Raw genomic sequence first — 26,123 nt, forward strand, 5'->3', positions numbered from 1 at the left:
TTCTTTGCAGTGTTGGTTGAGTGGTCGTGTGTCCTTTGTTCCACTCTTTTTTGTACCTTCAAGTAATGTCGCCAATGATAAACTGCCTGTTTACAGTGACTTCACTAATGGATCTACTTACCAACCACGTATGTTCTCATCACCACACTGATATTGGACTTAATAAGAAACTAGAATATTTATTCAATGTGCTGCCTTTTGTATGTTTTACACTCTGCTTCTTCCATCTCGATAAACATTATGAAACTCTAATATAACTAATTTCATTTCAGTAATATTTGGAATTATAATTAATAAATATGATAGGTTAATACAAATTTTAATTTTTCTCTTTTCACATACTTCGGGGATACTGTAATCAGAAACAAATTTCTGAATTTTGTGAAAAGCAGTAGAAATTGTTCTTGCATCCCACAACACAAAGTGTGATAATTTTTTGCGAAATTTTGTCTTTATAAAAGTCTTAGCAATGAAAATTTAGCAGTATCTTGGAGTTGCTTGTGTTTGAATAGGCCTGGTTGATAGAAGGATGGATGTCGTAGTTGCAAAATCATATGAAAATTTGTGCTTACAACTGGTTTTTAATCCATGTCGAAAACGTGCACAGAATGGTGGCAGAGAACAATAAAAAACGAGCATACGATAGTCGGTAAACAATAACATAATAAGAAGATTCATGCATCATGAAAACAAAAATGTTCAAATATTTTGTCGAAAACGGGGTACAAACTGAATATAGCATGTACGGAAACATTACTGCCGTCTGAAACTAACTTAATTTTATTCAATTAAACAGGGACATATATATTAAAAGTAATATTTACTAGTGAACCACGTTCACGAGAACATCTGATAACTATTGTGTGTTCGTTTGGGGAAAGATACTTGTAGTTCGATACGAAAGTAGTGACATCGCATCGAAGTAAATATGACGTCATTGTTTACTTGCTCATTATAATATTCCAGCCCAGCTTGCGTTGGGCATACGGCATTTGACTTTGGTGTTACTATACTACTATACTGTCTATACAGGGCCCAAATTGATAGGGAGTAAAACACGGAAGTGGAAGAGCTGTCCATGCATTGACCAATCACACAAGAGCTCACAAAACCAAAGAAATATTTGTTGTTGTACTTAACAAAGGGGTTTGACACTAAAAACAATGGAACGTTTATAGGTTTAACGTTGGATTTAGATCGTGTTATAATCCGAATCCCCTAGAAAGAGTTGTAAGCACAAATTTTCATATGATGTGATGTTTGTCTTGGTATGTATTTGAATCAAAATGGTTAGTACTCGCACTCACAATGATAAGAATGTTAATATGAGAGTCAAATGCACAGCTTAGAATTGGCATGTCACTCCAATTTAAAAGCTGCCTTACATTCCATTCTTAAAAACAATGATTTTTGTATGTACTAACACAAGATACTGGTGCTATATATACACCAGTGTTTTAATGTGTCTGATTAATTGAATTTTTATAAACATGTCATATTAGATCAAATGTGAGAATTTATAAGATACAGCCCTGTGTGTAGTTAATAATCACAATGATCTTTGAAATTGAATCATTAACATTCCTCTGGCAAATATTTACATTATTCTAAACCTATTCTATAATCTTGACAACCCCCTTCCTCCACTAATGATTTATAACACCTCATGATCAGATTATGATAACAACACCCTCCAACTAGTAATTCAGAACACCCCGTGACCCTATGCTGACCCTATGCCCTATACAACACCAGCCAAATGATTCCGAACACATTCCAACATTTCTCTAGCACTAGTAACACACACCCTCCCAATGATTAAAAATACTGCAATAGCATGACTTAGCATTGGGAACAGCATCCAGATATCCTCCACTAATTATTTAGAACACAGTATGACCCCATGCTGGTAACTCCCCCCAACCCCACTAACAATTCAGAACACCACATGATCCTATGATGGTAACTCCCCCCAACCCCACTAACAATTCAGAACACCACATGATCCTATGATGGTAACTCCCCCCAACCCCACTAACAATTCAGAACACCACATGATCCTATGATGGTAACTCCCCCCAACCCCACTAACAATTCAGAACACCACATGATCCTATGATGGTAACTCCCCCCAACCCCACTAACAATTCAGAACACCACATGATCCTATGATGGTAACAACCCCCCTTCCTCCACTTACGATTCAGAATTCTACATTATCATCTGATGATATATATCACCATGGTTACATTAGTTTGTCTATTCTTTTTGAATAACTTATCTACTGATTTCCCCTGAATAAATGCAGTACCGGTAACCACTTTTCTGCTTTAAACCATACAAAACATTTTCCATGGGTATATTATTATGTATTCACACTGATGTCACACATCTAGTAGTGTTAATACAGTCAAACCGGTGTATTATGGCCACCCAAGATACTTAGTCTTTTATAGACAGGGTGATTAATTTCAAAATAATGACAATCTCTCTGTTTAAGGGGTAATTTGTGAATAAATATTTGAAGATGGAGAATCAATAAATACATGCTTTACTTTTGCAAATGTCAGTGTGAAGACTACGGTAGTGTGAAACACTATTACATGCAATCATCTACTATTGTTTTGGCTTTTATACACAGGTTCATTTGACAGTTTATTTGTGCCACATTAGACTGGTCACATTAAATAGGTGGTTTTTGACTCCCGTGTGCGAAGCACAAAAAGGGAGTCTTTGCAGTTAGTGTGTCTGTATGTGTATGTGTGTGTGTACTCGCATTACTATATGCTTCGAGGACGTTGATAGGTTATTTGACCTGCCTCCGAGGACGTCTCAATGCTAGCGAGGACATTTTCAGGGTCCTCGGATTAAAGTGCTATAGAATGGCTTCAAATGACCTATTAACCACGTGACACCATTCTGAGACACGTCCTCGAAGAACGCGTAAAGTGTGAAAAATTTACACATTTTCGTTGGAGGCCCATTTCAGCCTCGGGCGCCCCCAATTTGACAGATACACATATTTCAAAGATACACGCAATTCAACAGTTATAACGCGTCTCACAGGTTAGTGCGCCACCTTTTAATGGCATATAGCAAAGGTATTACCACAATTCCAGTTTTAAGTGAGATCCGAGGACCCCGGGGGACATGAGAAGCCTCATTGTTGTCCAAAACATGATACACAATGTGTAAAGGTAGCGAGAAGGGTTTGATGACGTTTCTGATTAAAGCATTCTCTGTCTATTATCTCATTCAGAACCGTAATTTAGCTTATATATTTCAAAAGCCTAAGTATAGAGGGACACGTTGGCACAATCTGGAGAGTCAATGTTTACATAATTACTACGTGACCACAAAAATGGCAAAACTTTTTGTAAAAATGACCAAGTCTGCGATTGCGAGAGTACAATGCGGGAATTTCCAGGTGAAATTTGTGCAAGGCATTGTCTGTAATCAAGTCTATTGAAATGCGTCTTCCATAGTCAAAAGACCTATTCTTCCGATTTCTATGCAGGTTTGTTTTTTGTCCCCTAATTACTCCATACTTGGCACCTTTAACATACTATTGTTCTGTGACAAAGCATTTTCCTAAAAAACCCAGACATATTTCGCACACCATTATCTTTTGAATGCTAACTGCGAGTTTGAATGTCCTAGTCCGAACGCACTTGATTTGGCGGTGGTCCCAATAAGTCGTACTCAATCAAAACTTCAACTCAAGAAAAATGCGAAAAACAGTTTTCGATAATAAAACATTGTAAATTTGCTGCGTTATTATAAACATGCACTAAAATGGGCAACACATTAATCACTGATATCATAGAACTCATAAAGAGTGTCAGATAATGAATAATTTCAAGCGTGAAAAATGAAGAAAATTGCTGGCATTTGAGTCCGTACTTCAGGAACGTTCGGGCACGGTTACTAAAAAAGTAACCGTGGTTCGGGTTTCCATTGTTATGCAAACGAACAACGAGGGATAATCCTCTGACAAACATTACTGTCCCACTGTACACGCTGACAGTTTACAAACAAGCTAATCCTTCAAGTGTCTCTGATAAGAAATCTAACAAAACGGGTTTCATGGTGAAAAAAAAATTGCTGTGTCAGAGCATGATGGTCAGAGTGTGACGCTGAGTGGCAGATTTTGTTTGCCTCGTCTGTCAACGCTTTTTTTTCCTCGCCATTGCGTTAGAAAAAATGGTATAAGTAAAATAGAATATTGACTTGGAAAATAAAACTATTTAAACGAAACTTGCGCAATGTTACAGTATTTTCGCACAACCTCCCGCCCGCTTCCGTTTTCCAATCACTTTTTTGTCTCGCTTTTGCTACCGCTTGCTGAATTCGACCGAACAATTTCCGCTTTATTTTCGACCGCGCAATTCACAAAATATCATTCGGACTAAAAAAAAAAATTCCGAGGTTCACATTGCCTTATCATTGTTTTTCTGTTTTCTATATATGTTGAACAGCTGACACAAGTTCAAATACTTTTTGTTTTAACTATATATAATTATATGCACGCAACCTGACCCTTTGACCTAGATTTGGCTTGGACTGAATATTTTATTTTAAACAATATTCTGACGTGAAATACAAAATGTATTTCGACACAAGTACAACATGGTTGTCTGGGTTTTCTTTCCTGATTATTGAGTCTTCGCAATGTGTTTTGTATAAGTATTGTTGTTTTCCTCCGAGGCGAAGACAAGCTGAAAGACCATGAAGCTAAATGGCAGTTCCATTCTGAGTGAAAGAAAATATTTTCTAAGCCTAAAATAAACCCTAATATTACACCTCTTTGTGTATTTGTTAATATTTATTAGTATTTGTTTGGAATATCGTTGGTTTCTTCATACTGAGTTTAGGACGGGCGTCGATCAACACAATGCTGACAATGGACGTTAGATAAACACGCACTGTTTACGATAGGAAGCTTACACCCGTTATATCAGAATCCTTAACAGGATGTTTACCCGAATATTGTGCAAATTTGGACAAATTATATATATATATATATATAGATATATCACTCACTCAAAAATACGATACACTTGTCTGGAAGTGGTGAATTTTGAGATACAAATATGGCATTAAATCCATCGAATTTAGGGAAACCATGTTTGATCATGGTGTATATAAATTTTGAATTTTGAGATAATTCACTGGAACGATGCCTGATAATTATGTATTTAAACTATGTCGGGCCGATTGTACATGAATCCAAATTAAATATACAAAAATGGACCAAGCAGTCCCTCAAGCTGGAAGACTTGAACTATCACTGAAACTTAGGGATACAATTTCATTGACGCCAAGTAACATAGTTTCAGGCCTGGCCAGTATTTTATCGTAAATTAGATCAAGACTGTAGAACTTTATTCTGAAGACTACATATATATATATTTGGCATGAATGGAATACAGTTTCTTCACGTGCATCGGCCAGGGATCAATCGCTGCGAACACGACCAAGTACATACTTGTGTATTTGTCTGCTGTCCAAGACAAGTCATTTTACAAGGACAATCACGAGGCGTGTTTCTACGGGAAAGGTGACTCAAAACGCTGACGAGATTGATTAAAATGAATTGTAATGAAAGTATAATATGTTTCCCCACCATGGGTGGCTAGGCCGCGGGTACACGATGTCATGCGACACCTGCTCACGAATTATGCCGGCTATTTGCTACCCAGTTTAGTTTTCCAGGAACCTTTCCCAAACTGAGGGACAGCTGCTACAAAATAGGCAAAATATTAAAAGATAAAATTACATGTCATGTTTGAAATGTGCATTGATATATAACATGTTACACTCAGTGGGTGTGCTACAGATTCCGATCAATATTACAATATATTTTATTTTCTATATTCAGATTCATAGATTCAAATATAGCCAATCACGTTATCTCACTGCGCGAAGCGGTGAATAAACTGAAATTACAGTAACAAAACTCCCAACACAGCCGCCATGGCACGAATAACCTTTAAATCCACCAGGCTATAATGTGACTGATATTTGTTTAAATGGATAACTCTATTGTACATGGTCGCGAATAAAAAGGTCTGTCTGATCACTGTGGTCTGATGCACTGCGTGTTTTATAATAATTTAGACACGTAAAAAGCAACCTGTGCAATTTGAATAGGATTAATTGGTTTTGTCTTAAGTAGTTATTTTGTAATAAATTTGCCGTATTTTAAGAACATCCGCTCAACTGCTGAAGCAGGCGATGTAGTGTCGTGGTCGTTGATAATGTTTAACTGAAGTGTAGCCGAGTTCTTTCCTTTTTTGTTCTTTGTTTTGAATATTAGAATTGGGCACGTAACGACTCTATCTTATTCATCAATTTTTTATCCCGTTGAACATGCCGTTTTATAACTACAAATATTTCGATTTTGATAGTAGGCATAATCTCTGCTGCCGACTGTCATTACATTTGTTAGAAAGTATTAGAACATATAACCACAGTGTGTACTCAAAAAGCATCGACAATCAAAAATGCTATTGACATGTCAGACAGTCCGCTAATAATAACCTATACTTAAAGTTCAAATTGTTGAGCCCCATGAATTGTATGCTAGTACTCCGAATGGGATATCACTGTACGCAAGGTAGTAGGACATGTGTGAAGCTAAATAACACATTGTAATAAACAGAACAAAATCCCGATATTGAATTTTGTTTTGTTCTAATAACTCATGTGCGCATTCACATTGTGATTTATTTTGGTTTGAACAATACGAAATGCGATGTCTGCCCATACTGGGAGTACACGTTAGATAAAAACAGATCTATTCTAAAAACACTCAATAATAGACAACCCTGCAAAAAATTTAGAATCAAGTGCGACAATATCAAAATATGTCGTATTAATAAACGTCTTAGCAACTTAAACTTACTGTAAAAATACTCGAAAATATAATGTATGACCATTGAACAATTTAACAAAAATAATCTTGCAAATTTTTGACAACTTGAACATGCATTATTTCACACGAAAATAAACAATCACGCTGATATTTTGATAGTGATTTCGGGGTTTTCCTTGCCAAGAATTTTTTTACAGTATTGACCTTTATGATGCGCTGTGTTAGTTACTTTATAGAAACGTTTTTGTGTGAAAGAATTCTGCCCACACTGTCGGAAATAGGACCAAGGTTAACGGTGCTATATGCCTATCAAGCCTACTTTAGTAAATGCCGTATAAATATCCACTGCAATTGATTTCATGAAGAAACATAAACCTCGTTGAAACAGTTTGTTCTTTTTTATCGTACATGATTTGTCGAACTGTCAAACGCCATATGCTTTTCCAAGACCAATTTAAGGAATAATAAATGTGGCTGTCTCTACCACCACCGCCACCACAAACAACGCCAAAATCATAAAATCGATAAAGACTAAAATTGCATGGAGTATGTTGCATGAGCGAAGTTGTTTTACTTATATATTTTATTAAGTATAGACATTAACTTATTTTCTCTTGCATCGTCTGTAGGATTTGTCATTTGGTGAAGCTTCGTACACATGCGTCAAAGATTCTTTTTCGGCGGATATCAGTATTTTGCTATCAGTTAATACGTGATAGTTAATTCAATTTTGGGGAAGCAGAGTATATGTTATGTAACAGGCACGGTTACAATCGTATTAGTATTTATAAATATCGCTATGTCGGTGTTTCCCGCAAACAAACATGTTTAATCCAAATAACTGGGACATAAATTCAATGTGATCAGGAAAAATGAAAACAGAGGTATAAACAAGAGTACCAATGCACAAGTTTTAATGAGCATACATTTAGAAATATCTAACACGGATACTCTATACTATTTGAGTACGTTTTTTTCAGTTACTTGGCAAGTAATTCTCAACCTAAATCAGGTCATATAGCAAAATATGTATGAATCATACACTTGCAATTAGTTCATAAACGGTTTTGATAATACACAAAAAAGAAACGTCCTCGGAGACAGGTTCTAAAAAACAGTCCTCAGATCATATAGCAAAATAAGTATGAATCATACACTTGCAATTAATTTGTAGATGGTTTTTATAATACATAGAAAAGAAACGTCCTCGGAGACAGGTTCTAGAACAGTCCTCAGATAATATAGCAAAATAAGTATGAATCATACACTTGCAATGAATTTGTACACGGTTTTTATAATACATAGAAAAGAAACGTCCTCGGAGACAGGTTCTAGAAACAGTCCTCGGATCATATAGCAAAATAAGTATGAATCATACACTTGCAATGAATTTGTACACGGTTTTTATAATACATAGAAAAGAAACGTCCTCGGAGACAGGTTCTAGAAACAGTCCTCGGATCATATAGCAAAATAAGTATGAATCATACACTTGCAATTAATTTGTATACGGTTTTTATAATACATAGAAAAGAAACGTCCTCGGAGACAGGTTCTAGAAACAGTCCTCGGATCATATAGCAAAATAAGTATGAATCATACACTTGCAATTAATTTGTATACGGTTTTTATAATACACAGAAAAGAAACGTCCTCGGAGACAGGTTCTAGAAACAGTCCTCAGATCATATAGCAAAATAAGTATGAATCATACACTTGCAATGAATTTGTACACGGTTTTTATAATACATAGAAAAGAAACGTCCTCGGAGACAGGTTCTAGAAACAGTCCTCGGATCATATAGCAAAATAAGTATGAATCATACACTTGCAATTAATTGGTATACGGTTTTTATAATACACAGAAAAGAAACGTCCTCGGAGACAGGTTCTAGAAACAGTCCTCAGATCATATAGCAAAATAAGTATGAATCATACACTTGCAATTAATTTGTATACGGTTTTTATAATACATAGAAAAGAAACGTCCTCGGAGACAGGTTCTAGAAACAGTCCTCGGATCATATAGCAAAATAAGTATGAATCATACACTTGCAATTAATTTGTATACGGTTTTTATAATACACAGAAAAGAAACGTCCTCGGAGACAGGTTCTAGAAACAGTCCTCAGATCATATAGCAAAATAAGTATGAATCATACACTTGCAATTAATTTGTAGACGGTTTTTATAACATATAGAAAAGAAACGTCCTCGGAGACAGGTTCTAGAAACAGTCCTCAGATCATATAGCAAAACAAGTATGAATCATACACTTGCAATGAATTTGTATACGGTTTTTATAATACGCAGAAAAGAAACGTCCTCGGAGACAGGTTCTAGAAACAGTCCTCAGATCATATAGCAAAATAAGTATGAACCATACACTTGCAATTAATTTGTATAGGGTTTTGATAATACATAGAAAAGAAACGTCCTCGGAGACAGGTTCTAGAAACAGTCCTCAGATCATATAGCAAAATAAGTAAGAAACATACACTTGCAATATATTTGTATACGGTTTTTATAATACACAAAAAATAAAACGTCCTCGGAGACAGGTTCCAAAACAGTCCTCAGATCATATAGCAAAATGAGTATGAATCATGTATTTTAAATTAGTTTCGATAATACACAGGAAAGAAACGTTCTTGAAAACTGGGTCAGACCCTCCTAGGGACATTTTCTGGCCATAAGTAATTTGGAGCTACTCCATTTAGTCAGTTATTAAAAATGCGATATCTTATTTCGCCTTCCACAAGGACTGGACGTTTGTTCATTTACCTGTCAAAACTAAAATCTTTTTTTGTGAATGAAGTATTTCTAATGAGTACATTGGCATCATGGTATTGTATTACCATACTTCGCTGTCTGAACGCGTTTTTTAGTAAACATGTTACAAAAGTATGTCGTGCGTCCAACTTTCATGAATTCGGCTGTAAGACGTAGCACTCACGTTAAACGCAAAGAATTGCGCAAGCGAGGACTTTAATGTTTTTCGAGGAATTATTTTTTTGCGGGTAAAATGGTGCTCAGACCGCGAAAGCGAGAATATTGGGGAACACATGGTTCCAGTACTTGTCTTTCAATGTAAAATGGAAAACGTATGTGAAAGCGAAGAAATGTTACTACTCGCGTGGACGTGCGCATAATATGGGCATGGAGAAAAGGCCAACAAGTTAAGCATGGCGGGCACTCGAAGCACACGACGGTCACATCGACTGCTCTCTTCTAAAGAAGATCAAATAAAAGTGGCAGAATATTATATAGCCAAACAAACTGACCAGCCAGGATTTTATGAGACGATTGTGCTATGGAAAGGTATGACGTTCCACTGTTCACTTTACTGTTTCTATTTGTTGTCTGTCTTCAGCGACAATGTGCTAAATGCTGGGACCAAGCGCGTAGGTGTTACCATACCGAATACTAGTAATCTAAACAGAACACTTTTATAGTAGAATGCACTTACTGTAAAATAATTTCAAACTGAGTGACAATATTTTTTTTATCTAATTATTTTTTTTATTTTGTACGCGTTCTCGTTGTTTTGTTTTTGTATTTCGGCAGTACGCATTAATATCTGGCGGCAATGAAAGTGCATGCTAAAAAAAAAATAACTGTGATTTATTGTTTAGACACAAAAATGAGATTAGCCGTAAGAACACTGATATTACACCAGTTTCCAAATACAAAATTCTATAATAAAACTTAGGGAGTCTTTGGTCTTAATAGCTTAGGGGGTCCCAATAAAAAATGGCAGTTTTGTTCTGATCGGCTGTGATTTTTTGATATGCTGTGAATGGAGTTATTCAGGAAGGTAATAATGTAAAGAATTAACAAATTTTTTGTGCTCAGTTCGGCTTGATTAATAATATGCAATCAATTTCCTGTCAGTTGACAACACATTATATTCTAAACCAAAGACTGACAGCACGTTTTTCGAAGACCCTGTGCCGTTCGAACCATGGCAGTGGAATCGAAATTTACTTCAGTCTGCGTTAGATTTGTGCATTCAGATCTCAGTATATTGAAAAAGACGTTTGTTTATAGTTTTTAGCGATAATCAGCAAGTATTTCAGCTGTTCGTTGTACGATTCTTTGATGTCCCTCAGATGAGAATATATTTAATCTGACTGTTTGCCGTTTACCACGCTGCTCAATGTCCTAAATAACTGAACGGCTTCATCACTGCTTCATGTTAACTTGTATTTCGAAATATATCCAAGTCACAAGTGTAATGACTAGTTTATCATTTATGGTTTATTTTATTCCAGGTAGAGGTGTTTTTGCTGGAAAGCAATTCAATAAAAGAAATTTCTTATTGCAATACGATGGTGAACTTATTAGTGGGTCGGAGGGAGAGATTCGTGAAGTCTTCTGATGGCAGTGTATTCCGTTACTTTTTTTAAATTCAAGGATAAGACATATTGGTTAGTGTCCACATCTTTACAATCTTTTCATATGAAACTCATTTAAACTGCATTTAATATTAGCCTATCCCATAGTACTGTGTACATGTCTGTGTTGTGACTACTATGTGACCCTGTACCACAGCCACAGAAATTATTCAAACTCAAACACAACACATGTGGTGTTTTTTTAATTCATACCTACTATCACCAATAAATTACATGAACAAATAAGGCCAGTAACCCCATCTACCAATATTTGTAACAAATATCAAATTCTTATTTTATGTAATAGTAAAGCTTTAACAACTTTGCCATGTTAGCCACAAAGAATATTTCTTCATTTATTTCTTTTAATGTAGTGGATGACCATATATGACTGTATGCAATTTACTATTATCAATAACTTGGGATTGCTGGTCATTCTTAAGTCTATATCAAATGAATGATTGTGACAGTAAAAATAATCTTTTAACTCTTAGTCCATAAAAAAAATCTACCTTGCTATATATTTTTCAAAAGCTATATTTTGCCAATGTTGCAGTATCGATTCTACTAATGAACCTGGCAATGGACCTAAATATGGGCGGCTAGTAAACCATGAAAGAAAATCTCCAAATGCAAGAATGAAAACACTTGAATTCAAAGGACAGCCATACCTGGCACTATTTGCTGTAAAAGACATTCACGTCAATGAGGAAATATTATATGATTATGGACCAGTCAAATTACCATGGGAGCATAAGGTAAGATAATGCTTATTTTCATAATAATGTTATAACAGCATATGCCTTATAAATATATTTATATACAATTTCCAGTTGAGAAGTTGGTGAAAGTCTGAAATGGGTAATATTTGTTCACATCATTCCTTTAACTGATTCCATTCGAAATTGCACATACACTTGCACATGTACTACCACAAACACAAGTACAGTAGGATTGTCTGGTTTGCAAAGTCCATTGGTGTGATATTTTTTTCTTCTGATCGTTGACTTGTGTTCAAGATTTGTATAATTATTCCTGTTTTCCCTATGAAAAAGAATATGGACTGAGTGAAATATTTCTAATTTTCTAAAATACATCCTGACCTTGCACTCGCTACATGTATTTGTTAATTTTGCATGTGTATGGTATGGCAGTATGTCAGTAGATATATCCAGAAAAATATTTTTAATGGTTTGAAAATGCCTATTGTTTGGAATGTTGTTCGCTATTAGTTTGCCCATACTGAGTTTTGGACAGTCAAAACCGATATCTATCATTCAGCAAGATCAGCTAAAACAGGACAAACCTGGACTAAAATTCCTGGGAATAATGTACAACAATGTGACGACTGAGAACCATAATTATTGAGGTACTATTTATTATATATATTTTCTGATTTTTCATTGCTAAACCAAAAAAAAATTTAAGTTGTCTCAAGGTGAAACAGTCATTAAAATCAATGTATTGGTTCATTTCAACTATGCATTTATCACCTTGAAGTGTTGAAAAAAAAAATCCAATAGCAAACCCGTAAAATTCATGAATTTCCCTACTTCAGTGCTAAAAATAGTTGAGCATGTGGGTGTGGTACACTGGCAAATGGCTGTGGATAATACAACTGAACATGATTCTGTCATTCGAGTCGTGTTTCAATAAGCTGACTTCAATTTCCATGATATAAAATATTACATTTAATTTGCTAAAATCATAACAAAGATCTGAGTATTCAAATCATATAACAAGAGGTCACAGTTCAAGTTGCATTTATGAATGAACAATGTGCCATACGATTTGAAACATTAATTAATTAATTAGCTACATTTGATCCAAATATGAGTTTTCATTGGCCAGAGAAGTCATTTGTTAATGCCCGTTTACCCATGAGAGAGACCCCCCCAATCTTTAACATATTTTTAGCAAACAAGTTTTTTGGGCCACCATTCACTGAGCATGTACCTTTAATCCCTTTACAGTATTCAAAAAGAAACATGGATACAACTGATGCACAAAGGATAATCAGTATATCAGTTGAAAAAATTGCTTCAGATAGAAATCGGCTCTCATTCAGAAAACTGCGTATTGCCCCAAATATTCAAAAGATCCTGCTAGTATCTAATGTCATCAGCAAAGCTAAACTGGTTTTTTCAAGACAAATGATTATTGGGTTACAACAACAGCCCAGTTTGGAATTGGGATATCATGATTGCAAGCTAGAAACTATGTCAATATACAAGACTGAAGTGAATGTTACTGATAAGACACAGGAGTTGTTAAATCGTCTTTCTAAGATCACAAAGTTGAGAAGTTGTATTCAGAAAGGGAGTATTAGGTCATGAATGGCAAAATTCTCCCCAGAGATGGTAATGGGACAAACATTTCAGTTTTTTTTTTAATTTACAACATGCTGTAATTTGGAGTGTATTTTAGTCCCCGTTCGAACGAAGTCCGTGCGTTCGTCCAGAGTCGTATCTCAGAATCCCTTGGACCGATTCCGTTCATTCTTTGCATGTGCCTAGTACTTTATGTGGCACATATGCACATGCAGTGGTTTAGTGATTCGATTCAAAATGGCCGACTGGCAGCCATCTTGTTTTTTGAAAATGTTGTATTTTTGACATGCTTTGTCAGTTTTCATTCAAATTTAGTACATAGATCATACATGTTAGGATACATGTCCCCGACCGTCTGTGAGTTCCTGAGTCTGTCCGTTCGTCCGTCCGTGCGTCAGTCTGTTCTGAGTCATATTTCAGAATCCTGTAGACCGATTCCGTTCATTCTTTGCATGTGCCTTGTGCCTTATGTGGGAGATACGCACATGCAGTGGTTTAGCGATTCGATTCAAAATGGCCAACTGGCAGCCATCTTGTTTTTTGAAAATGTTGTATTTTGGACATGCTTTGTCAGTTGCCATTCAAACTTGGTACATAGATTATACATGTTAGGTTACATGTCCATGCCGATTTTTTTCGTAATTGGATCAAAGATGGTCGGTATCTTCTTTTCTTTTTTTTATGCGGTATCTTGGACGTGCTCTGTCAGTTTTCATTCAAATTTGGCACATACATGTACTTTATACATGTTAGGATGCATGTCCATGACAATTTGTTTCAAAATCTGATTGACAGCCATCTGACTTTTTGGCCTTACTACTATTAATATTTCCACAATTTATGTACTATTTTCATTCATATTTGGCACATACATCATACATATCAGTGTGTTTCATAATCAGATCAAAGATGGCCGAATAATGGCTGTTTTTATTTTTGGCCATATTACTACTACACAGAACACGTGTTTTGATGTACCGTACTCGACCGGGTTAGCGCCCAGAGGCCTCAACTCAGAAAATCACGATTTTGTAGGGGTGGGTGCTTACCCGAGCACCCCCCTCGAAAAAGAGTGCAAATGAAAATTTTGATTCATCAAGTGACAGATTACGTCTTTGAGGGAAAATCAAATTACTAAATTAATTTGCGTCGTCATTGATTTTCACAATGAAGAAACAGAAATGATCACAAAAAATATGCACATTTTATTACAATATTAATTACGTACCACCATAATTTACGGAATTAAAAACATTTGAGTCTTTTGGAACACAGTCGAAGTCAAAATTGTCATATTATTTCCACTGACGAAGTTGTTGGATCGTACGCAAACTCTCGATGAAAATCACTTTCCGCCATGATGCAATTGCAGATTTGACCTACAGCAGCGTTGTTTGACCTAATGGGTCAAAGTTGGTTATTAACTAATCAGAATGCTGTGTTGTACTGACGCAATTCTTCGGAAATTCCCAAAGACTTTCCGGTAACGCAATGCGGAAGTGAATAATCGATGTTGAAGTACGATCTGTTGGAATTGATTTCAGCGAATAAACGACATGGTTTTTCCAAAAAACTAGTAACTAGCCATTTTTGAGAATTAGACTGAATATGGCATGAAATATGTATTGCATTTTACTTGTATTAATTAATAACAGGTCATTGTCGAAGCGTAGTTTACGCACGGTTACAGTGTTCTACGCATTCACAACATGCTCACAGCGGTCGATGTCCACGCTGTATCATATAAAAACGCTTACCAAGATTCGTTACGCAAGACCAAGTTTTAAATTAGTTGCATTTTGAAGGGGGGTGGGCGCTTTGCCGAATGTGACCCCAAATATAAAAATTGCGCAAAAGTGGGGGGTGGGCGCTTGCCCGGGCATGGGCGCTAACGTGGTCGAGTACGGTAAATAGACAATCTGTTGTATACGCCACTTGGAACTCAAGTTTCAAGGACACGCTCGCGACAACCCCTCTGCTTTAATATGATGAGCACAAAAAGAACTTTCAAAAATTTAATGGGGACTGTGTCATTTTCAATGACTTGTAAACAATGTACCGGTAGTAGGGCTTGTAGAGCTTTTGAAATATGTTATAGAAAAGCTGACCTAATTTTATCCCACGTGTCCATTAGTAAATTTTCGCAGCTGGTTAAGTATTCAAAACAAGAAAAATTTTTGCATTATGCCTGTCACCTTTTTTGGGGAGAACAATGCCATTCCGATTCCAGACCTTGGTCATGTATGGATAGATCTTGTGTGAACTTAATACATACATGTACATTGAACGTTTGCAAGTAATTTTGTTTCTCAGACTGGATTCAAAATGGCTGACTGGTGGTCATTTTGTTGTTAGTTATGAATGTGGGGTGGGGGGGGGGTTGGCATTTTGTTGTAATGAATGTGGTTTCAGAGCTGTATCTGACATTAATTGACCAGGATGGATCTGATTCAGAATGGTGGAATGCTGTTATAAAGTATGCCTCTGACATATATTGATTGATGGCAATCAAACTACTATTCCTATGTCATTTCTTTCATGCTCTGATTCAAAGTGGCTGACTAATTTCAGTTATGTTTACTGTTAAAATAAGAATGACTCTTGTCATATCATGAAATGACTTGCTTTGGTACAAAATTGTTGACTGGTAGCCATTTTTTATGAATTCTTTACCAGATCACTGACATGCTTGAACATGCTTCAAACATCACATAAGCATCAAACTTAATGTTGTACATTTCCATATATATGGAACTGAATCTCGCTCATACATGAACAGATTTTGTTTACTACATGGTATATGCATTTTTCACATATAATGGTATTTAAAACATTATGTTGAAAAAGTAACGTGAAATAGCTGTGCTATTTCCAATGACTTGATTTTCTTGTATGCTGTTGAGTGAGATTAAATATAAATATTTATTGCTCTAAAATCTTTGTCTTCTTCTATTTGTATTGCTTTTGTAGATATTAAACTTGCAACAAACACAAGGATCTGCTATGTCATACCAGGATGTACCAGGGTGTCACGTATTACCAGAATGCACATCATCTGATGAAATCAGTTGTCAGTTAGCCAAGTCTCAAGTACCAGGGTGCGACATATTACCAGACCACACGTCACTAGATGGAATTAGTTGTCAGTTAGCCAAGTCTCAAGTTCCAGAGTGTGACATATTACCAGACTGCACATCACAGGACGGAATCAGTTGTCAGTTAGCCAAGTCTCAAGTACCATGGTTTGACATATTACCAGACCACACATCACCGGATGGAATCAGTTGTCAGGTAGCCAAGTCTCAGGTACTTGGGTCTGACACAATACCAGACCGCACATCACCGGATGGAATCAGTTGTCAGTTAGCCAAGTCTCATGAACCAGGGTGTGACATATTACCAGACCGCACATTAACGGATGAAATCAGTTGTCAGGTAGCCAAGCCTCAAATACCAAGGTGTGACATATTACCAGACTGCACATCACAGGACGGAATCAGTTGTCAGTTAGCCAAGTCTCAAGTACCAGGGTGTGACATATTACCAGACCACACATCACCGGATGGAATCAGTTGTCAGTTAACCAAGCCTCAAGTACCAAGGTGTGACATATTACCAGACCACACATCACAGGACGGAATCAGTTGTCAGTTAGCCAAGTCTCAAGTACCAGGGTGTGACATATTACCAGACCACACATCACCAGATGGAATCAGTTGTCAGTTAGCCAAGTCTCATGTACCAGGGTGTGACATATTATCAGACCACACATCACCAGATGGAATCAGTTGTCACCGGATGGAATCAGTTGTCAGTTAGCCAAGTCTCAGGTACCTGGTTCTGACATATTACCAGACTGCATTTCACCAGATGGAATCAGTTGTCAGTTAGCCAAGTCTCAAGTACCAGGATGTGATGTAATACCAACCACACAACACCAGATGGAATCACCACTCCGTCAATCCAGTGTCAAGTACCACAGTGTGACATATCGTCAGACCACACATCATCCGATAAAATTAGTAGCCCGTTAGCTGAGATTGTTACTGATCGTCACTTGAACGCTGCTCCATTAACGAATGTTTTTACAAACAATACTGACTCAGAATATGGCTGTACATGATTTGTGATGTTTCCATAATTCAGTTCGGATGAAATATCCCAAACAGGCTGGACAGGGAACATATTTAGTTGCACCTATCTGATATGATGGTTTTTTAAAGGGAATTAGAAAACCCTTTCCTGCCTTGAGTACTTCAACATTATTTGCATGATTTCCTTTGTTAGCTTTTGCCACAGCAATTTTCTTTCAGCACTTCTGGATTTAAAACTCAACACATGAGCTACATCTGGTTCTTCACTATGCTTGAGAATCCAATACGTGCTACCATGTGCTTGAACAAATATGCACAGAAATGTGGTTTGACTTGCCCTGAATGTTTCAACTCAACCAATCTTGAGAAAACAAATTGCAACTATGTCTCAACTTTTCAACTTGAAAGACAATGGACAGGAAATTTTGGCTGTTTTTTTGGGTCATTACATCAGAGTTCATAGGAAGTTTTATAGGATCCCACAAGACACCCTGCAGATCGCTAAAGTCAGCAGAATTCTACTTGCTTGTGAAAGAGGATCTGTGGAAAAGTACAAGAACAAATCACTTGATGACATAGAGATTGACTTGAATGGTAAGTATGGATTTACTTTAACGTACATATATGCCAGAATATTTTCAATGAATGTGGTGATGGTATGTTCTTTTTTACCGCCCTATATTCGTGAAAGTAATTCCTGATTGGATGAAGTCATTTCGAAATTGTATTTATGCCAAAGCCACAGTTCCTGTGGTTGGCAAAATGGTTTTCAACTGCAGTTTTGAAATTTTTAAATGTTATTCTAAAAATCGTAAATCACATTTATGCCTAAACAAAAATGGATGTTCTTACATCAAAAAAAAAATTAATTTCTCATTACTATTGTATGCTTCATCAATATGTGTGTTTATTTCAGAGGTTTCAGATGATGAAGAATCAGTGCTGATTGATATCAAGACTCCTGAAGGTATGTGAGAGTTATAATACTGGAAAATCAAGAATTTATGGATGGATTGACGATTAGAAACAAGGTGGCTGAATGTCAATCATTTCAGTGTTAAAAAAATCATAATTAAGCATCAGCTTCTGGATCCATATCTCTGACATGTTTATGTTCCAACTATATTACTATAAACAAAATTATACATCTTAAGTTTGATAACTAACTGGGACTGTGCCATGCATGGCTTGTTTTTTATAAAGGGGAAATAAAATCCAACTATGAAACTATTACATTACGTTATTCTTCATGAACAGCGTCTGTGTTTGCACACACTGTCACAGATCAGTACATTTCCGAATCTTTATTACTTTCATTATACCTGGTATTTTTTCAGCACCTACTGAGAAAACAGCAGATTCAACTGTATGTAAGATAGAACCGTATTTGATACTAGAATCCAGTTTTAGGAATCTCAAGAATGGGAATGAACTTTCTGATGATATTGTCAATTCTGCTGTCTATCCTGCCACTCAAAAAAGAGAGGTAACTTAAAGTTATATTAATTTAAAGTTATATTAATTACTTCACTGAGTCTGTGTCACATGTACATCATTGTAATTAGATAAGAAATAATTTGTGTACACTATAGCATGCTGTACAGTTATCATGTGCTAGATAATATAATTAAAAAATAGAAATGATAATATTATAAAAGCTAAATTAAATCTTGTTTAAATTGTTAATACAATAGGGGACATTATACTATATAGGTTTTTTTTCAGAAAGATGTGTTCAACCTATAGGTGTCTTGGCAAATTTAAAATCTGAAAAACTAAATTTCAGGATTAATGGCATTGGTTTGTTTGTTAAAGCTTCTCTTGTACATTAATGTACATTATTGCTATGCATAGCTCAACAATTTCTCTTCTGGACAACTGAAGATAACCTCACTCTTAAAAGAATTATTAGATGGCAGAGGAGTTCAAACTTTATTTTGAACACCATTTGTTTTCATTTGAGTTCTTATTCATAATTTCATGTTTAGTTTTATATCCTATACATGTCCAGGCTCCACATGTATGTGGTAAATTTTGTTACCACTTTTCCAGCTGAAGACTACAAGTTGTGAAATATTTGTTATTCTATATCACTAATAGCTCTAAATTAAGTTAAACTTTGTGATTTAAACTGAGCATCATTAAAGCTATGATGTTCAAGTCAATTTGATAACTATATTCTTGATATTTTTTTTCTCAGAGAATCAAATTTTTTGACCATAATTTAATGTCATCCATTTGTCTGAGGGGTGAAACCACTTATCCAAAGAAGGTAAGATTATCAAGCTTTAAAAGTTTTTGTGACCTTTTATAAAACTTTGTCTAAACTAGTTCATGTATGTTTTCATTCTTAGCAGTATACATGTCGAGTAAATAGAAATTTCACATGTGCCTATTCTGCATATGTATAAAAGATCTTATTTTTATTTTTATTATCAAAGTTGCATACTCTTCACTCATTTTTGCTTTTAGTCCCCGTTCGGACGTAGTCCGAAAACGGGGACTTATGTTTTGCCCTGTGTGCGTCCGTGCGTGCGTCCGTGTGTGCGAACGTGCATGGACCGATTAAGTTCAAACTTCACTCATACATCACACATTATATGGGACATATGCACATGCATTTTTTTCATGATCCGATTAACGATAGCCGAATAAGGCTGAAAATGCATCAAAATCGCACATTTTCACCATTCCGGACCCGGATCTCAGTTATGCATGGACAGATTTCAGTCAAATTTGGTACATACATTAAACATAATAGGACCTTGATGCACGTTATTTTTTTTTCGGATCAAGTTCGAAATGGCCGACTGGCGGCCATTTTGTTTTAAAGAATTCAGTTCTGGATCCGTATCCGAGACATGTCTGGATTGATCAAGTTCAAACTTCACACACACAAGGTACATCATGTCACAAATATGTATGTGCATTTGTTTCATGATTTCATTAACGATAGCCAAATGGCGGCCTCTTTAAGGTCGAAAATGCATTGAAATCGCACATTTTCACCATTCCGAACCCGGATCTCAGTTATGCATGGACGGATTTTGTTCAAATTTGGTACATACATTAAACATAATAGGACCTTGATGCACGTTATTTTTTTTTTCGGATCAAGTTCGAAATGGCCGACTGGTGGCCATTTTGTTTTAATAAATTCAGTTCTGGATCCGTATCCAAGACATGTCTGGATTGATCAAGTTCAAACTTCACACACACATGGTACATCATGTCACAAATATGTATGTGCATTTGTTTCATGATCCGCTTAACAATAGCTGAATGATGGCTATTTTAAGGCCGAAAATGCATCAAAATCACGTATTTTCACAATTCCGGAATCGGATCTCAGTCATGCATGGATGGATTTTGTTCAGATTTAGTACAATGTGTTGTACATATGCAGGTGCATTTCGGTCATGATCTGCTTTGAATGTATATGTCACTCAAATATGAACGGAACGGGGACGTGTCATTGACAATGACTTGTCTACTTTCATTTACACTTACAGATTGATTTTTCCAAGCATGACTTGATAATGGGAACTATGTATGAAGGTGGACAAAATATTTGTGGTATTATACAAGATGGACACTGAACTCTTGTGGTAAATATTTAAGAATTTTTCTTAGTCATTCTCATGTATATACAAATTTATATAATAATCTTTCATTCAGTAATACAGATAACAAAGCACTGATTTCAATTTTCTCATTAAATCTTGCTGTCACTTTGCAGTTTTCTCAGTATCTTTGCCTACTTGTCTACTGAATTTGTAGAACACGGATAGGAGGCTATGTCGTGCAAAGCACCTCTACCTGTCTATCTTTTGGTACATCCTTCTGATTTTGTGAACACTTATGTTTGAAAAATGGTATTTTGTGCAAAAATTGTTTCATTCATTTCTTGTTATGCACTTTAGTTCTGTTGGCAACTATTACTGCAAAAATAACTATTTGCATTATATATTTTTTGATAGACAGTTTTTTGCAACATGCAATTATTAAATATTGGCAGTACTCACTGCACAGGTTACAGTATACAGGAATTCAGGTAGCTGTAACTAGGAAAAATATTTCTGTTGCTGTGCACTAGAAACTAAAATTACCTTACAGATATTACAACATTTCTATTCACATCTGCACAGGACAACTACAACTGGTAGTTTATACTGCTTATATGCACTCAGACTGTTTTTATATTCAGCTTTTTCTTGAACTGGGACAACAGTGCACAATCTTAGAGGCTTATATTCAGTGAGGTCTTGAGCTTTCATCATGCATCGTATTGGATATATGCACATGCATACATGCTTCTATGGTGTAGGAATTTATCCACACATCCCCCATGGTACATGCAATATCATGAGTATAATTTCCTGTCATAATAAAGACAATGTTGTTCTTAGTATGTAGTAACATCATAAATATATGCCCACTTATTTATAGCAAAATAGAACTAATTATTCCAAGATGCCAACATCACGACTTATGTGTATGGTAGACTCAGTTTGAGCGAGTCAATGAGTTTCAATTCAAAATGGCCAACTGGCAGTCATCTTGTTTTTTGAAAATGTCATATTTTGGACATGCTTTCTCAGTTTTTATTCAAATTTGTTTACATAGATCATACATGTTAGGATATGTCCTCCGTTCGTCAGTGCATCCAACTGTCTGTGTGTTCGTACGTTTGTCTGTCCGTCCAGAGTTGTATTTCAAAATTTGTAATTGTAGTGCCTCATTCCTATCTTCAGACATGCATTTTCTTAAACATACTTTAAACAATTTTAGCAAGTGCAATAACAGAGTGCACTTCAATTTGTTTTACTTTCACTTGTGATCTTTGTTTTTCTCTGCTATATCTTAAACCAGAGGGGTTGTCACGCAACACATGTTCGAATTTGATGTAAATAAACTATCTGTTGTATTTGCCACTTGGGACTCAAGTTTCAAGGACACGCTCGCAACAACCAACACCTTCACTTTAATATGACGAGCATAAAGAGAACTTTCAAAAATTTAATGGGGACTGTGTAATTTTCAATGACTTGTTCCTCATAACTATGTCATTTTTTTTTCATCATGTGAACAATTCCAACATTCAATGTTCCTGTCCCGATTTTGTGTCACAGTGAATGCGTATACATGTTGATTACTTTTGACTGTTGACCGAATGGAAATTTTGTGCTCTTGAGTCTTTTTGAATGCCACAATAAATGACAGACAAAAGATAATTTTTAGTCCTCAAATGTCAATTCACCAAAATACAACTATGACTTGTTTTAATTGGGGCACATTTTCTGTTTTAATATCTTATACGCATCTGACACAGATTTTGTTTATCTGTTGAACTCTTGAATGTGACTTGCCTGTATAGATATACTTATTCATATATTCTGTTGTTTTGAATAATAGAATAAATGAAACACACATACTTCTAATGATAAAGCTTCTGATATAAAAACACTTTTTTTTAATGATTGTTTTGACAGGAAGTAAATCAAATGGAGCGCAAAATATTATATCTCAATTCTTTGGGGGAAAGCAAAGAGAAAATGAATCAAATTCAGCAGAACTGGAAGTGAGTATTAGTCTATATTATGTACATGTATTGTTTTCCATAAGTCAACTGTTGGTACTAATCTGTTTCTGGTCTGTAGGGCTTGATAAGGTAATTTTTTGGTCTTAAAATTGGATGTTCAAGCCTTGGGTCTGTGTGTACAATTTTGGTACATGTATGTGTAAGTTAAATTTTTCCATTCCTGTATGAGCTTTGGAAAATCTTAAGGTCCTGGCCATCTATGCACACATGTGTACAAGTATGTTGGGGAGCCAGTTTTTGGATGCAGTTTGGCCAACATCATTCAAATTTTACCAGTGCTGAAGTTTTTCAGTGTCACGGATGTCTATGATCATTTTTCTGTTACCAGTAATAACAATTGCATTGCATTGCCGAGTTGTAATTTTTATTTTGTCAAAGTTTGCTGCCATTGTTGAGCTAATACAGCCAACTGGTGGCCACTTTTATTTTGATGGATGGTATTCAGGACACACATCTGGAACAGGCCTAAAGAAATTCAATTCATTTTTTGTACATGGATAGTACATGACATACATGATTGTACATATAAAGATGTGGTCAAAGATGGACTGTCATTAGTTTTGGTTGTTAATTTGCATCTAAAAATCAAACTATTTTTCATGGCTGGAACCACATTTTTGGCATGTGTGGACTTATTTCAGTCAAACTTTTACCTTTTAAGGGGGGGGGTGATGCACATCGTGGCTGGTCAATATTTTGTTTTCATCCGTCCATTCAAAATTGTTTAGTACATGCATGGCATCAACATGTACATGGTTTTAATGAATGCTGAAGTAGCAACTTTTCACTTCTGCAAATACACTTACTACTTTGTGTCTGTTTTACAGCAATCATATTAGTAAATTCATCTGCTACTTACTGGTTAACATAATTTGAACAGGACTATGGCAATGAAAACACCTTAGTTTATGGTGATTGGATACTGTCACTTCTGAAAGCTAAAAATTTGTCCTCCACTGTTCTTTTACTCTTCTAACAGTTTTTGATTGAAATATTTCACTTTTTTTTAGTAAATTTGCAGTTAACAAAGAAGAAGATGGAAATTACAAAGTATCAACAATTGACCACGCAGTGCAAGTGTCTCTTGTGGAGTTTTTGTCATTAAGGTAAGGATATATCCCTGAATCATTTGAATATTTTGATGTGTATTAGTGTTACAGCCAGGAAACCTCATCGTGTGTCAGTTGAAATTTAATAGATATAAATAGATATTACAGTACAGCTAAATACTTACTTACCTAATGTGCTAATGCTTTGTTAAAATCATGTTATGACCTTGCTAACTCTACATTATTGAATGTAAGCTTTGTATTAACAGTAGGCTGTGACTGTATGGAAATACTCACAAAAATATTTGTTGATAAAAACAGTGGGCATAAAATATAGCAGAATGAAAATAAGTTGTCTAGATTACTACTACTAGATTACATGCTACTTATCAGGGATAGGAAAAAGTTGTCAAAACAACTATTCAAATTCACAACTCTGATTGATTGCTTGCCATGGCCTCATGCCAGCGCCAAGACAACATTTAGATTTGCAGTCCCTGTTGGTACATTCACTGTCACCCAACAGTGGTTTACTGTGTTTGATGCATTATTTATTACAGATGAATTGAAACATCAGTCCATGACTTCCCTTTGAATTTTCTGCGCAAGGACTGTACAAAATCAATCCATATTTGAAATGAGAATTATAGTTTATTATTATCACATTATATAGGACGAAAATTAAATAGTGTCCATTGTCGTAATTCAACATTGTGACGATGTCAATAAAGTTTCTATAGGGTAATTCAGTAACGATCTCCACTTGTCAAAAATACTTCTCGTAAAAATAACAGTAGTAATAGTCTTTGAATGTATTAATAAGAATGGCCAATTTATTACGGATACTTGATTGTACGCAAGTTAAATCTATAGATTATATCAAAGCAGTTCTATTGCCACTCGTCTAGTACAGATCAAGGATTGGATGATAGTAGATACATTATTTGACAAACATGATTACTGAAAAAACATGTGGCTGCAAAGTATAAAATATCTATCTTTCTGGAGCACAGTTGTATTTGTGTTTTACCTTTTCAAATGTATTATATTTTTGATTCAAACACTATTTTAATTATATTTAAAAACTTTGAATAAGAATCAACTTTACAACCCTGAATATGCTAACATTATGTTACACTAATGCAAAGCTAACATCAAGTTAACATGCATTAACACATTTTGGTAAACAAGTTTTGAGCTGAAATAAATGGCTCATGCATGAGGGAAATAGACATTTCATATTTCTTTGACTGCTGTCTAGTTTCATCTTGTGAGGTTTTTCACTTTCTGATGTCTATGATCATTTTTCTGTTGCCAGTAATAATAATTGCATTGCTTTGCCTATTTGTAATTTTTATTTTGTCAAAGCCTTTTTGGCGGATGAAAAATAATGTGGGCATGTAGTTATTTATACATGTTCTATGATTTACATGTATATCAATTTTTAAGTTTGCAGAGTATTTAGCAAAAGAAAAATACACACAATTATTGCATGGAATGGACAAAGTTTTTGAACTCAGAGAAGATATCGTATGTTGGCTCTCAGAATCAGGTAAATAAGACATTCTCTCTTGAAAAAATAACTGGATTTTCTTGTGTTAAACTTTATAGTATTGGCTTTCATGTTTGTTACCCACATTCAGAATTTCTTCCTTTTAATTTTAAGTATATACTTTTCTTGAGTTCATATGTGATTTTGAAAGTAATTAAAATCAGAAATGCAAACAACTTTTAAAATCATAATGTGTAATTTAGTGTCATTTGGGTTCATATC

At 35.4% G+C, this 26,123-nt stretch overlaps 3 protein-coding genes across 4 annotated transcripts in view; all 3 read left to right on the top strand.

Moving 5' to 3' along the window:
- Window positions 1-476, top strand: part of LOC100366577 (aladin-like) — a 43,157-nt gene extending 42,681 nt beyond the window's left edge. The window contains exon 12 of the mRNA XM_006825357.3: window positions 11-476. Coding sequence (XP_006825420.1) covers window positions 11-151 — 141 coding nt within the window. The 3' untranslated portion in view covers window positions 152-476. The remainder of the gene's footprint in view (window positions 1-10) is intronic.
- A 10,130-nt stretch (window positions 477-10,606) lies between these two features.
- Window positions 10,607-17,809, top strand: LOC146740184 (uncharacterized). The gene is made up of 5 exons (XM_085501585.1): window positions 10,607-10,694; window positions 11,152-11,307; window positions 11,831-12,032; window positions 16,575-16,962; window positions 17,751-17,809. The coding sequence occupies exons 2-5, from the start codon at window positions 11,258-11,260 to the stop codon at window positions 17,807-17,809; spliced, it is 699 nt and encodes a 232-aa protein (XP_085357711.1). The 5' UTR covers window positions 10,607-10,694; window positions 11,152-11,257.
- Window positions 16,987-25,843, top strand: LOC146740185 (uncharacterized). 2 transcript variants are annotated; one of them, XM_085500969.1, is made up of 8 exons: window positions 16,987-18,292; window positions 18,615-18,665; window positions 19,036-19,184; window positions 19,899-19,970; window positions 21,211-21,306; window positions 23,191-23,279; window positions 24,311-24,406; window positions 25,799-25,843. In XM_085500969.1, the coding sequence occupies exons 1-5, from the start codon at window positions 18,082-18,084 to the stop codon at window positions 21,295-21,297; spliced, it is 570 nt and encodes a 189-aa protein (XP_085357095.1). In that variant the 5' UTR covers window positions 16,987-18,081; the 3' UTR covers window positions 21,298-21,306; window positions 23,191-23,279; window positions 24,311-24,406; window positions 25,799-25,843. The 2 variants fall into 2 exon arrangements, with proteins under 2 accessions (XP_085357095.1, XP_085357096.1); XM_085500970.1 differs by having other exon boundaries at window positions 25,806-25,833.
- Window positions 25,844-26,123: the final 280 nt, after the last annotated feature.

The sequence above is a fragment of the Saccoglossus kowalevskii genome, chromosome 7 (assembly GCF_978046115.1).
Source record: "Saccoglossus kowalevskii chromosome 7, keSacKowa6.1, whole genome shotgun sequence".
NCBI lineage: Eukaryota > Metazoa > Hemichordata > Enteropneusta > Harrimaniidae > Saccoglossus > Saccoglossus kowalevskii.

Coding starts and splice junctions, on each gene's coding strand:
- LOC146740184 (XM_085501585.1), top strand. CDS start 11,258: ATGGCAGTGTATTCCGTTACTTTTTTTAAATTCAAGGATAAGACATAT. Junction 11,308..11,830: donor TTCAAGGATAAGACATATTG/GTTAGTGTCCAC, acceptor CCAATGTTGCAG/TATCGATTCTACTAATGAAC. Junction 16,963..17,750: donor ATCACCGGATGGAATCAGTT/GTCAGTTAGCCA, acceptor TCCATAATTCAG/TTCGGATGAAATATCCCAAA.
- LOC146740185 (XM_085500969.1), top strand. CDS start 18,082: ATGTCTCAACTTTTCAACTTGAAAGACAATGGACAGGAAATTTTGGCT. Junction 18,293..18,614: donor CATAGAGATTGACTTGAATG/GTAAGTATGGAT, acceptor TGTTTATTTCAG/AGGTTTCAGATGATGAAGAA. Junction 19,971..21,210: donor AAACCACTTATCCAAAGAAG/GTAAGATTATCA, acceptor TTACACTTACAG/ATTGATTTTTCCAAGCATGA.